Genomic DNA, 14000 nt, shown 5'->3' with positions numbered 1-14000 from the left:
ATTTGACTCTGTCCAAATTCTGTATTTGTCTGTATTTCGTTGTGCACGCTTCACAACAGTAAAGTGTTGTATTTTTGACTCATCTATTGTCCGTTCATTTACGCCCCCTGTTGTGGGTCCGTGTCATTACACTTTCACAACAGGATATCTAGGCCAACGTCATGGATCCCGAGGGGTGTCAACCATCTGTTGGACAGCCAATGGAAGAGCAGGATGCACAGGCATCTGCAGGGGGCGTGATCGGTGAGGTGCAGCAAATCCTCTCCGCCTTTACTGCTCGGTTGGATTTAATGACCGAGCAAAATGTCATCCTCAACCGTAGGATGGTGGCTCTCAGGTGGAAGCGCGCGCTCAGGGCGCGGCTGCAGCTTCTCCTCCTGTTGACTCGGTGCCGAATATAGACGTTCCACTGGTCGTCTAACGAACCCCCCCACCATCCCCTGAAGCTTACATAAGTCCCCCGGAGCCGTACGGAGGTTGTGTGGAGGCGTGCGCTGACTTCTTAATGCAGTGTTCGCTCGTCTTTGCACAGTGTCCCGTAATGTACGCGTCAGACGCCAGTAGGGTGGCTTATGTCATTAATTTGCTTCGAGGTGAGGCACGCGCTTGGGCTACAGCGCTTTGGGAGCAGAATTCACGGCTCCTTACCACTTACACTGGGTTTGTGAGGGAGTTCAGAACGGTTTTTGATCACCCTAACAGAGGCGAAACCGCTTTGACAGTGCTGCTGTCTATGAGACAGGGACGTCGGAGCGCAGCCGAGTATGCAGTCGACGTCCGCATTGCGGCTGCGAGGTCCGGCTGGAATACGGCTGCGCTCCGTGCCACCTTCATAAATGGACTGTCGTCGGTCCTGAAGGAGCACCTGGTGGCTAAGGATGAGCCGCGGGATTGATAGTCTAATCGATCTAGTTATACGTTTGGACAATCGATTAGCGGAACGCCGTCGGTAGCGAGACGAAGTACATGGCCGGGCGCGCGCCGTCCCTCTCCCTTCCGGTTCCGACAAGGTTCCGCCCTCCCCACGCTCCACAGCCTCTGCGCTCCGTGTGGCAACAGCTCCCCCTGCTGACGATGCTATGGACACGAGCAGGGCCAGATTAAGATCATCTTACAGACAGAGGAGAATGGCCCGCGGGGAGTGCTTTTTCTGCGGCTCAAATGAGCATCAGCAGAGAGACTGCCCCGAACGGTTAAACACAAACGCCCGCCCTTAGAGACTGGGTTAAGGGTGGGTCCAGACATTCACGTGGGACGTACACGTATTTCCACACGTCTCCCAGTCACAATCCTGAGTGGGGATTTAACCCTTCAAGCCCCAGCACTGGTGGACACGGGGTCAGAAGGGAATCTGCTGGACAGCAGATGGGCAAGGGAGGTAGGGCTCCCTCTGGTGGCGCTTCCTTCACCTTTGAAGGTACAGGCACTAGATGGCACCCTTCTCCCTTTAATCACACACAAGACACAACCAGTAGTTCTGGTGGTGTCTGGGAATCATCGGGAAGAGATAGAGTTTTATGTAACTCCTTCTACTTCCCGCATGATTTTGGGCTTCCCGTGGATGGTAAAACACAATCCCCGGATTGATTGGCCATCTGGGGTTGTGGCTCAGTGGAGCGAAACCTGCCACCGGGAGTGTTTAGGATCCTCGGTTCCTCCCGGTTTAAGTGCTAGTGAGGAGGGTATAGTTCCCCCCAATCTGACGGCGGTGCCAATGAGTACCACGATCTTGCTGACGTCTTCAGCAAAGATCTGGCTCTCACCCTTCCCTCCCACCGTCCATACGATTGTGCCATTGATTTGATACCGGGCGTTGAGTACCCGTCCAGCAGGCTGTACAACCTCTCACATCCGGAGCGCGAATCAATGGAGACCTACATCCGGGACTCATTAGCTGCCGGGCTGATCCGGAACTCCACCTCCCCGATGGGTGCTGGTTTCTTTTCTGTGGGTAAGAAAGACGGCGGACTCCGTCCATGCATTGATTACAGAGGGCTGAACGAGATCACGGTTCGCAACCGATACCCGTTACCTCTGTTGGATTCAGTGTTCACGCCCTTGCATGGAGCCCAAATTTTCACAAAACTTGATCTTAGGAATGCGTACCACCTGGTTCGGATCCGGAAGGGAGACGAATGGAAGACGGCATTTAACACCCCGTTAGGTCACTTTGAGTACCTGGTCATGCCGTTCGGCCTCACTTGCGCCCCCGCGACGTTCCAAGCTTTGGTAAATGACGTCTTGCGGGATTTCCTGCATCGATTTGTCTTCGTATATCTGGACGATATACTCATCTTCTCCACGGACCCTGAGACTCATGTCCAGCATGTATGTCAGGTCCTGCAGCGGTTGTTGGAGAACCGGCTGTTTGTGAAGGGCGAGAAGTGCGAGTTCCACCGTACTTCTTTGTCCTTCCTGGGGTTTATTATCTCCTCCAACTCCGTCGCCCCTGATCCGGCCAAGGTTGCGGCAGTGAGAGACTGGCCCCAACCGACAAGCCGTAGGAAACTACAACAGTTCCTCGGTTTTGCAAATTTTTACCGGAGGTTCATTAAGGGCTACAGTCAGGTAGTTAGCCCCCTGACAGCCCTGACCTCCCCAAAAGTCCCCTTCGCCTGGTCGGATCGGTGCAAAGCCGCATTTAGGGAGTTGGATCCTTGCCGCCAGTTTGTGGTTGAAGTGGACGCCTCTGACTCAGGGATAGGAGCCGTGCTGTCCCAGAGCGGGGAGTCCGACAAGGTGCTCCACCCTTGTGCCTATTTTTCTCGCAGGTTGACCCCGGCAGAGCGGAACTATGATGTGGGCAATCGGGAACTTCTTGCGGTGAAGGAGGCTCTTGAGGAGTGGAGACATCTGTTGGAGGGAGCTTCGGAGCCGTTCACGGTTTTCACAGACCATCGGAACCTGGAGTATATCAGGACCGCCAAGCACCTGAACCCCAGGCAAGCCCGCTGGTCACTGTTCTTCAGGCATTTTGACTTCCGGATCACCTATCGCCCCGGGACCAAGAATCAGAGGTCGGACGCCTTGTCCCGGGTACACGAAGACGAAGTCAAAACAGAGCTGTCGGATCCACCGGAACCCATCATACCTGAGTCCACTATCGTGGCCACCCTCACCTGGGACGTGGAGAAGACCGTCCGGGAGGCCCTGGCACGAAGCCCGGACCCAGGCACAGGTCTGAAGAACCGCTTATACGTCCCACCAGAGGCCAGAGCTGCAGTTCTGGACTTCTGTCATGGTTCCAAGCTCTCCTGTCACCCAGGGGTGCGAAGAACCGTGGCAGTGGTCCGGCAGCGCTTCTGGTGGGCGTCCATGGAAGCCGACGTCCGGGAGTATATCCAGGCCTGCATCACCTACGCCAGGGGCAAGGCCGACCACTCAAAGGCCCAAGGTCTGTTGCAGCCGCTCCCGGTGCCTCATCGCCCCTGGTCCCACATCGGCCTCGATTTTGTCACGGGCCTCCCGCCGTCCCAGGGCATGATGACCACCTTAACGGTAGTGGACCGTTTCTCCAAGGCGACCCACTTCGTGGCCCTCCCGAAGCTCCCAACGGCCCAGGAGATTGCGAACCTCCTGGTTCACCACGTCGTGCGTCTGCATGGGATACCAACAGACATGGTCTCGGATCGTGGTCCTCAGTTCTCCTCCCAGGTCTGGAGATGCTTCTGCAGAGAACTGGGGGCCACCGTGAGCCTCTCGTTCGGGTATCACCCACAGACGAACGGACAGGCAGAGCGGGCCAACCAGGAACTGGAACAGGTCCTCCGCTGTGTTACATCTGCGCACCCGACGGCCTGGAGCAACCACCTGGCCTGGATCGAGTACGCACATAACAGCCAGGTGACCTCTGCCACCGGCCTCTCCCCGTTTGAGGTGTGTTTGGGGTACCAGCCCCCATTGTTTCCCGTGGTGGAGAGAGAGGTTGGTGTGCCCTCGGTCCAGGCCCACCTACGCAGATGCCGTCGGGTGTGGCGTTCCACCCGTTCTGCCTTGTTGAAGGCCCGGACGAGGGCTAAGGCCCATGCAGACCGCCGGCGTTCCCTGGCCCCTGCATACCAGCCTGGGCAGGAGGTGTGGTTATCCACGAGGGACACTCCTCTCCAAGTGGACTCCCCGAAACTGAAGGACAGGTACATAGGCCCCTTCACAATCCTCTAAGTCCTCAGTCCGGCTGCAGTGAAGCTCCGGCTCCCAGCTTCACTGCGGATCCACCCCGTGTTTCATGTTTCCAGGATCAAACCGCACCACACCTCACCCCTCTGTGCTCCCGGACCGGCGCCGCCTCCTGCCCGGATCATTGAAGAGGAGCCCGCGTGGACAGTCCGCCGGCTCCTGGACGTCCGTCGTATGGGCCGGGGGTTCCAGTATTTGGTGGACTGGGAGGGGTACGGACCCGAAGAACGCTCCTGGGTGAAGAGGAGCTTCATCCTGGACCCGGCCCTCCTGGCCGACATCTACAACCGACACCCCGACAAGCCTGGTCGGGCGCCAGGAGGCGCCCGTTGAGGGGGGTCCTGTTGTGTGGGCCGCTGAAGAGGAGGTACTGCTGGCCCACCATTCAGAGGGCGCCCTGCCTGGAGTGCGGGCTTCAGGCATGAGAGGGCACTGCCACCTCACAGGACAGCCGAGAGTGACAGCTGTCACTCATTAACTCCTGACAGCTGTCACCAATCATCAACTCATCAACCACTCCATATAAGCTGGAAGACATCTCCACCCCGCTGCCGAGATATCATTTGCCTTTGGAGGTATATTCTCAGCCGTATTCAGTAGGTGCTACTGTTACTTGTTATTGTGTTCCTGTTTTGGAGGTGGAGGTGTCTTACCCACCATTAAGGAACTGTCGCTACTTGTATTTGCTGGGTGTACACACACCCACACATAACTATTTCTGCTTCCTGCCAGCAGTACCAGATCCCACAGCCGGAGACGGTGGCCACCTGGGGACTTGGAACTTGGCGGCTCCAGTATTCTTCAGGTTCGGTGGCAGTGGAAATCGTGTGGGATCCGGCTCTTCTCTGGACGGACGTCTTCTATCCTCGAGCCTGCCCACACGTCACCTTAGTACATTTGACTCTGTCCAAATTCTGTATTTGTCTGTATTTCGTTGTGCACGCTTCACAACAGTAAAGTGTTGTATTTTTGGCTCATCTATTGTCCGTTCATTTACGCCCCCTGTTGTGGGTCCATGTCATTACACTTTCACAACAGCTTTCACAAAATAATGTGAATCGGCAACAAAAAATAAACAAATAAATCATCGGTTGCACTTTAATTATGCTGGAAAATGTGTTTTCACTGAGTTTAAAGGACATATCGGTAATTTTAGAAATGTTACATCTGTGGTGGAGGTAATTAGAAGGCAGCAGTTCAGTGGAATCAGCTGGTAGAGTGTGACAACATGCACACAGCTGGAGAGCAGCATGATGGATGAAGGTTTTTTATAGTATCCATCATCATGTCACTGTCAGCTGAACACGTCCCATTTGGTTGTACGTCTCTGCATGATCGCCACGACTAATGCTGGCAGCTTAGTTCTTGGTTGTGTGTTTGTGTATTTCTAAGCTAATGCTAATCAGCATCTTTTTTTAAACAGCGGATGTTGTTTTCCCCTCTTATGATGTAGGATCTATTCTTCCACACGTCCCCTCTCAAAGTGACCTGCAGGCATCTGGCTTTCTGTCCATGGTGACTATCTTATACAGACTCTCTTAGCAGCTACCTTCAGGCTGTGGTATCTCAAAGACAAAGTGAAGTACACGCTGGAACTTGTATAAGGTTCACACTGATGTTGATATGAATGAAGTATATAACCAATTCATCCAGTTATTAAAGGGGTCATATTTATTCACCGTTTCAGCAGGTTAATGCGGATCACCAGATGTCGTAAACACAAATAATAAAGTTTGGAACCAAAAATGTTGACATTGAAGTTTCTGTGTAGGCTCTCAGTTGTCCAGGTGGTTTCCATAGTAGAGAAGCTTGAATCTTTGACTGGACTGGGTTGCTTGACGCGAGGACGTTTCGCTTCAAATCGTAGAAGCTTCCTCAGCTACAATTCTTGCTCTGGTGGTCTGACTTCTGTCTTGACTCTTGTACAGAAGAATAATCAAGAAGTCACAAAAGCTGGAGTTTTAAACCTAACCAGACCCCTCCTACCGAGAGGCAGACTGCTATAGACTGGCGACTAAACAATAGCTCTAATTAGCACCTATTGTGCTCTAGTTAGCACCCTCCTAATGACAGGGCAGCTGTCCCTCTCCTGATGCTCCCTTGACGACTCTGCTGATGACGTGAATGACTCATTACCATGAACAAAAGACTGAAACTGCTGTGACCTGAGTACCCCATTGTAAACAGGGGATAAAGCGTGTCTCAGACCCCCTCCCCAGTTAAGGCTGGGTTTCAAACGTTTCACAAAGAATGCCTCCTTGACCCCTCTCTCAAACGATTTCTTCTCTCTGGCTAATATTTTAACTTCCCTGTCCTCAAACGTGTGGTTAGTGTCTTTAAGGTTGAGATGAACTGCAGACTGAGGTCCACTGGCGCCCTCTCTGCGGTGCTGGTATAGCCTTTTGTGTAAAGGTTGCTTAGTCTCACCTATGTAGTGTTCGTTACAGTTTTCCTGACATCTGATAGAATACACTACATTGCTCTGTTTGTAACTAGGGATCCTGTCCTTAGGGTGAACTAATTTCTGTCTCAAGGTGTTAACCGGTTTAAAGTAAACTGGGATTTTGTGCTGTCTGAAGATCCTCTGTAGTTTTTCCCCTACTCCTGCTAAATAAGGGAGAGACACTTCTCTTCTTCTTGTCTCCGTCTCCTGTCTATCTGGTCTCTTTGTTCTCTGGGACTTCTGCACTTTGTCCAGGGACCATCGCGGGTACCCACATACTGTGAGGGCTTTCCGGACAAGTTGTTGTTCTTTAGCCCTTCCCTCTGCAGTTGTGGGCACCTGTACAGCTCTGTGTTGAAGCGTCCTGATCAACAAAAGGACCAAAGCATCCTTATCCTGCCAGCGGATAAAGGCAGATGCACGATGGTCCTGAACACATCTGACTACGAGGCCAAGATCAACAACTTGCTCAGTGACTCCAATACATACGAACGTCTGAAGAGAGACCCCACGAGCGGCTATAAGAAGAAAAACATTAGCTACCTCCAAAACCTGGAGAAAGAGGGACTCATCGACAGGCAGACATACTACAGACTGTACCCTGGGGACACCACTCCGTGCATCTATGGACTGCCCAAAATCCAGAAACAGGACATGCCACTCAGGCCTATTGTATGTAGCACAGATTCCATCATGTACAATGTGGCCAAGCACCTTAAGTGGATTTTGGCTCCTCTAGTGGGTAACTCAGAACACCATGTGGAGAACACACAAGATTTTGTGAACAAGATCAAGGACCTGCAGATGGAGGCAGATGAAACAATCGTGTCTTTTGATGTGACTTCGTTGTTCACCTGCATCCCCACCGCTGAGGCTGTCTCAGCTATGAGGCAGAGACTGCTGGAGGATGTGTCTCTACTTGAAAGGACCAAACTCACATCAGACCACATCTGCCAGCTCTTGGAGATCTGTCTTAACACCACATATTTCCTGTTTAGGGGGAATTACTACAGGCAGATTCATGGCTGTGCGATGGGGTCTCCGGTATCCCCCATTGTGGCCAATCTGTACATGGAGCGAGTGGAGAAGACAGCCTTGATGTCTTTTACGGGCATCTCTCCCAGTCACTGGTTCAGATATGTTGATGACACATGGGTTAAAATCAAGCAACAGGAAGTTGAGGACTTTACAGAACACATCAACTCGGTGGACGCCAATATCAAGTTCACACATGCCGATGCCAGAAACAACCATTTAGCCTTCTTGGACTGTGATGTTATGATTGGAGAGTACAGGCAGCTCCAGACAGGGGTTTACAGAAAACCAATTCACACTGACCAATATCTGCTCTTTGGCTCAAACCACCCCCTTGAACACAAGCTCGGGGTGATCAGGACGCTTCAACACAGAGCCCTACAGGTGCCCACAACTGCAGAGGGAAGGGCTAAAGAACAACAACTTGTCCGGAAAGCCCTCATAGTATGTGGGTACCCACGATGGTCCCTGGACAAAGTGCAGAGGTCCCAGAGAACAAAGCGACCAGATAGACAGGAGACGGAGACAAGAAGAAGAGTGTCTCTCCCTTATTTAGCAGGAGTAGGGGAAAAACTACAGAGGATCTTCAGACAGCACAAAATCCCAGTTTACTTTAAACCGGTTAACACCTTGAGACAGAAATTAGTTCACCCTAAGGACAGGATCCCTAGTTACAAACAGAGCAATGTAGTGTATTCTATCAGATGTCAGGAAAACTGTAACGAACACTACATAGGTGAGACTAAGCAACCTTTACACAAAAGGCTATACCAGCACAGCAGAGAGGGCGCCAGTGGACCTCAGTCTGCAGTTCATCTCAACCTTAAAGACACTAACCACACGTTTGAGGACAAGGAAGTTAAAATATTAGCCAGAGAGAAGAAATCGTTTGAGAGAGGGGTCAAGGAGGCATTCTTTGTGAAATGTTTGAAACCCAGCCTTAACCGGGGAGGGGGTCTGAGACACGCTTTATCCCCTGTTTACAATGGGGTACTCAGGTCAAAGGAGTTTCAGTCTTTTGTTCATGTAATGAGTCATTCACGTCATCAGCAGAGTCGTCAAGGGAGCCATCAGGAGAGGGACAGCTGCCCTGTCATTAGGAGGGTGCTAACTAGAGCACAATAGGTGCTAATTAGAGCTATTGTTTAGTCACCAGCCTATAGCAGTCTGCCTCTCGGTAGGAGGGGTCTGGTTAGGTTTAAAACTCCAGCTTTTGTGACTTCTTGATTATTCTTCTCTACAAGAGTCAAGACAGAAGTCAGACCACCAGAGCAAGAATTTTAGCTGAGGAAGCTTCTGCGATTTGAAGCGAAGCGTCCTCGCGTCAAGCAACCCAGTCCAGTCGAAGATTCAAGCTTCTCTACTATGTTGACATTGAAGCTGAAATTTTGTATCCTATAAATATCACATTTTCAGATTTTATGAAGATACTCTCACAGCTGTAGGTCTTTTTTTTTTTCTTTTTTTTTTTTGGTTCTGGACCAAGAAGCAAAATGTCCTTGGTTTAGTCCAACTTCCTTTCACAATATTTCAAAGTGGACCAAAATATGTTGAGTGAACAAAGGCAGTGACTGTTTTTGGAACAAAGCTTTTGGGGGAAAATCCTCGAATATCTTTGGAACGACTTTGAATCAAACATTGGTTAGTTTGGGAGACTCAGAGGTGGAGCAACACTTGCAGTCTGAGGTCATCTCAGCTACGATTTAGGGTGAATGAGCATGTCCCAGCATGCAAGTGCCTCAGCAACTGGAAAAGCCAAAGAGGTTGTCCATGTGTCAGCTGGCTGCAGGAGATAGATGACTAGGCTCAGGAAGTGGGAATGGGCCCGTTGTTTGCATGAGTGGCTACCAATCAAGATCCAAGGCGGTTCTGTAGTGTGGTGGACGTGGCGACGTGGCACCAACAGTTCCTCTCAGTCCTGACTTGATCTGACCTTCAAAAAGTCATACTCTCCCCTTGTTGGTAAGAATTCTTTATGTTTCCAGGTAAATTTCATAGTGGCACTTAACAGGACTGTGGTAAATGGTAAAGAAAGAAAACTCTACCCATTTTATATTCAAATCCTTTGGAGTTACTCATTATACGCATTTAGATTTTACAACTTCTTTGACTTGAGTTAGTGTTACCAAGAACACAAATTCTTCTGGTAAAACATGACTCAGTGTGTGTGCGTGAAGGGTTTCTGGTGTAAAATTTGTGCCAAATCCTGATGGGGATCTTTACTGGATCCGCTGTGGAGAAATGTGAAATGTGCAGAAATGTGAAAAATGGGAACATGCCCTTCCCAAGGTCCTAGAGGCCTGGGAATCAAACTCATTCTGACCCACGCTTATAGGAATATGTCCATCTGTTGAGTTTTTTGCTAAGACTATATTTTGGTCAAACCTGATTTTTATGCTACATATGAGGACACTATTTGACTTACGAGTACAATACCATCACACTAAAAGTGTTTGAAAAGTGTGTGCGTGTCTATTCCAAAACAGGCCACTAGACGGTGAAACAAAAAAACGATAAACACACGTGCCCTTTTTTCCAAAAGTTGGTAAAATTTTTGGTCAGGGAGCATGATGGGGGGTCTAGAATACTTTAGAGTGCTCAGAAAAGTGAGGATGTGGAAAATGCCCTCGTTTTTCTTAGTGTCCTGATGTTGAAGTCGTGTTATAAAAATATCCGCAATTGTCATGAAAACAATGAGCGCACACACATAAATGAGCTATACTGGAAAAGTTTTGTTTTTTTTACTAAGTTAGTCTTTAATAAGTATTTCTCTGACAATTGACGGAACGAAGTCATTAAATCTGTAGTTTGTTTTGTGTACTGTGTGAATCTGACATTCACACTGGTCCATTGCATAACTTTTTTGGTGGGTTTCAACAACCCTACATGTTGCACAATTTTAAGTAGTGAATTGAAAATAAGCTTAATGTAAACATGTTTAAAAAAAACAACAACAAATATCACAAAACTCACATGAGGTCACTGACTGTAAGGAGCACAAACCTAATAAGCATGTTTTTTTGTTTAATAGTGGGAGGAAACTAGAAAAAAGATGAGATGCTGAGAAAATTGGACACAAACACTTTTTAAACTAAATGGTTTGTGTGATATGACCCCTTTAATTAACTTTTACTTCTTCCATTGCAGTCAGGAAAATTTGGTTCATTAACTAGTGATCTGCATCTTCCAATTTAAAATGTCACTCGTGTTTTACAGTCAGGGCCATAAGTATTTGGACGGTGACACTGTGTATTTTTGCCTCTCAGCATCACCACAGTGGAGATGAAATGAAACAACCAAGATCCGCTTGTAGACTTTCAACTTTAATTCAAGGGATTTAAGAAAAATATCACATTAACCATTTAGAAATAAAACAGCCCAGATCATAAGTAACTGGACAAACTTAAAACAAGGATTATTGTGAATACAACTCATCACTTTTGCAGACATTTTTCTTGAGCTAAATAGGGGATGAATACATGAATATTTCCAAGTCACTGAATATGTCTTGGATTTCATTTATAGCAATTATTACAAGACATAGCAGAGTGTACAATGTGGTAAAAGTGAGTGACTATGCCAGAAAGAGACAAGTGAGGGAAGAACAATGACTTCTGCAGCTGTGACTGGAAAAATTGCGCACAGTCCAACTTTTGTGTTTTGCGTCACCACTTATACATCTTCACAGTGGAGTGGAACAGAGAGGGACCTTGATACATGATAACAAATCAGATCTAGGCCCGAGCCTGCCATGTGCCTTCTGACAAACCTTTGAGAAACTCCTCTGACCCACTGTGTGAAGCTGTATGATACATCAATCAATCAATTTTTTATATAGCGCCAAATCACAACAAACAGTTGCCCCAAGGCGCTTTATATTGTAAGGCAAGGCCATACAATAATTATGTAAAACCCCAACGGTCAAAACGTGACCGTTGGGGTCTATCCAGGGTTGGGACCAGGAAGCAGAGTTGTAGTCTTACACACCTCTCTGCAGCTTCTCTCCCCCTGCCATCCCCTCATTACCCCATCCCCGTAGAGACGGTGCCTGCTCCCAGACCACCAATAACCAGTAAAAATCTATTTAAGCATAAAAATTCAAAAAGAAAAAATAATATAGCACCTTCAACTGCACCACAGACTAAAACAGTTAAATGTGGTCTATTAAACATTAGGTCTCTCTCTTCTAAGTCCCTGTTGGTAAATGATATAATAATTGATCAACATATTGATTTATTCTGCCTTACAGAAACCTGGTTACAGCAGGATGAATATGTTAGTTTAAATGAGTCAACACCCCCGAGTCACACTAACTGTCAGAATGCTCGTAGCATGGGCCGAGGCGGAGGATTAGCAGCAATCTTCCATTCCAGCTTATTAATTAATCAAAAACCCAGACAGAGCTTTAATTCATTTGAAAGCTTGACTCTTAGTCTTGTCCATCCAAATTGGAAGTCCCAAAAACCAGTTTTATTTGTTATTATCTATCGTCCACCTGGTCGTTACTGTGAGTTTCTCTGAATTTTCAGACCTTTTGTCTGACTTAGTGCTTAGCTCAGATAAGATAATTATAGTGGGCGATTTTAACATCCACACAGATGCTGAGAATGACAGCCTCAACACTGCATTTAATCTATTATTAGACTCTATTGGCTTTGCTCAAAAAGTAAACGAGTCCACCCACCACTTTAATCATATCTTAGATCTTGTTCTGACTTATGGTATGGAAATAGAAGACTTAACAGTATTCCCTGAAAACTCCCTTCTGTCTGATCATTTCTTAATAACATTTACATTTACTCTGATGGACTACCCAGCAGTGGGGAATAAGTTTCATTACACTAGAAGTCTTTCAGAAAGCGCTGTAACTAGGTTTAAGGATATGATTCCTTCTTTATGTTCTCTAATGCCATATACCAACACAGTGCAGAGTAGCTACCTAAACTCTGTAAGTGAGATAGAGTATCTCATCAATAGTTTTACATCCTCATTGAAGACAACTTTGGATGCTGTAGCTCCTCTAAAAAAGAGAGCTTTAAATCAGAAGTGCCTGACTCCGTGGTATAACTCACAAACGCGTAGCTTAAAGCAGATAACCCGTAAGTTGGAGAGGAAATGGCGTCTCACTAATTTAGAAGGTCTTCACTTAGCCTGGAAAAAGAGTCTGTTGCTCTATAAAAAAGCCCTCCGTAAAGCTAGGACATCTTTCTACTCATCACTAATTGAAGAAAATAAGAACAACCCCAGGTTTCTTTTCAGCACTGTAGCCAGGCTGACAAAGAGTCAGAGCTCTATTGAGCTCAGTATTCCATTAACTTTAACTAGTAATGACTTCATGACTTTCTTTGCTAACAAAATTTTAACTATTAGAGAAAAAATTACTCATAACCATCCCAAAGACGTATCGTTATCTTTGGCTGCTTTCAGTGATGCCGGTATTTGGTTAGACTCTTTCTCTCCGATTGTTCTGTCTGAGTTATTTTCATTAGTTACTTCATCCAAACCATCAACATGTTTATTAGACCCCATTCCTACCAGGCTGCTCAAGGAAGCCCTACCATTATTTAATGCTTCGATCTTAAATATGATCAATCTATCTTTGTTAGTTGGCTATGTACCACGGGCTTTTAAGGTGGCAGTAATTAAACCATTACTTAAAAAGCCATCACTTGACCCAGCTATCTTAGCTAATTATAGGCCAATCTCCAACCTTCCTTTTCTCTCAAAAATTCTTGAAAGGGTAGTTGTAAAACAGCTAACTGATCATCTGCAGAGGAATGGTCTATTTGAAGAGTTTCAGTCAGGTTTTAGAATTCATCATAGTACAGAAACAGCATTAGTGAAGGTTACAAATGATCTTCTTATGGCCTCGGACAGTGGACTCATCTCTGTGCTTGTTCTGTTAGACCTCAGTGCTGCTTTTGATACTGTTGACCATAAAATTTTATTACAGCGATTAGAGCATGCCATAGGTATTAAAGGCACTGCGCTGCGGTGGTTTGAATCATATTTGTCTAATAGATTACAATTTGTTCATGTAAATGGGGAATCTTCTTCACAGACTAAAGTTAATTATGGAGTTCCACAAGGTTCTGTGCTAGGACCAATTTTATTCACTTTATACATGCTTCCCTTAGGCAGTATTATTAGACGGTATTGCTTAAATTTTCATTGTTACGCAGATGATACCCAGCTTTATCTATCCATGAAGCCAGAGGACACACACCAATTAGCTAAACTGCAGGATTGTCTTACAGACATAAAGACATGGATGACCTCTAATTTCCTGCTTTTAAACTCAGATAAAACTGAAGTTATTGTACTTGGCCCCACAAATCTTAGAAAC

The 14000-nt window shown here is 47.1% G+C and overlaps 1 protein-coding gene across 1 annotated transcript in view; it reads left to right on the top strand.

Moving 5' to 3' along the window:
• Nucleotides 1-14000, top strand: part of pdzd2 (PDZ domain containing 2) — a 137144-nt gene that overhangs the window by 102642 nt on the left and 20502 nt on the right. The window contains exon 20 of the mRNA XM_034169533.1: nucleotides 9094-9099. Coding sequence (XP_034025424.1) covers nucleotides 9094-9099 — 6 coding nt within the window. The remainder of the gene's footprint in view (nucleotides 1-9093; nucleotides 9100-14000) is intronic.

Source organism: Thalassophryne amazonica, chromosome 5 (assembly GCF_902500255.1).
Source record: "Thalassophryne amazonica chromosome 5, fThaAma1.1, whole genome shotgun sequence".
Classification (NCBI taxonomy): Eukaryota; Metazoa; Chordata; class Actinopteri; order Batrachoidiformes; family Batrachoididae; genus Thalassophryne; species Thalassophryne amazonica.
Note: the sequence above shows the minus strand (reverse complement) of the source record. Positions and strands in the feature narration are given on the sequence as shown.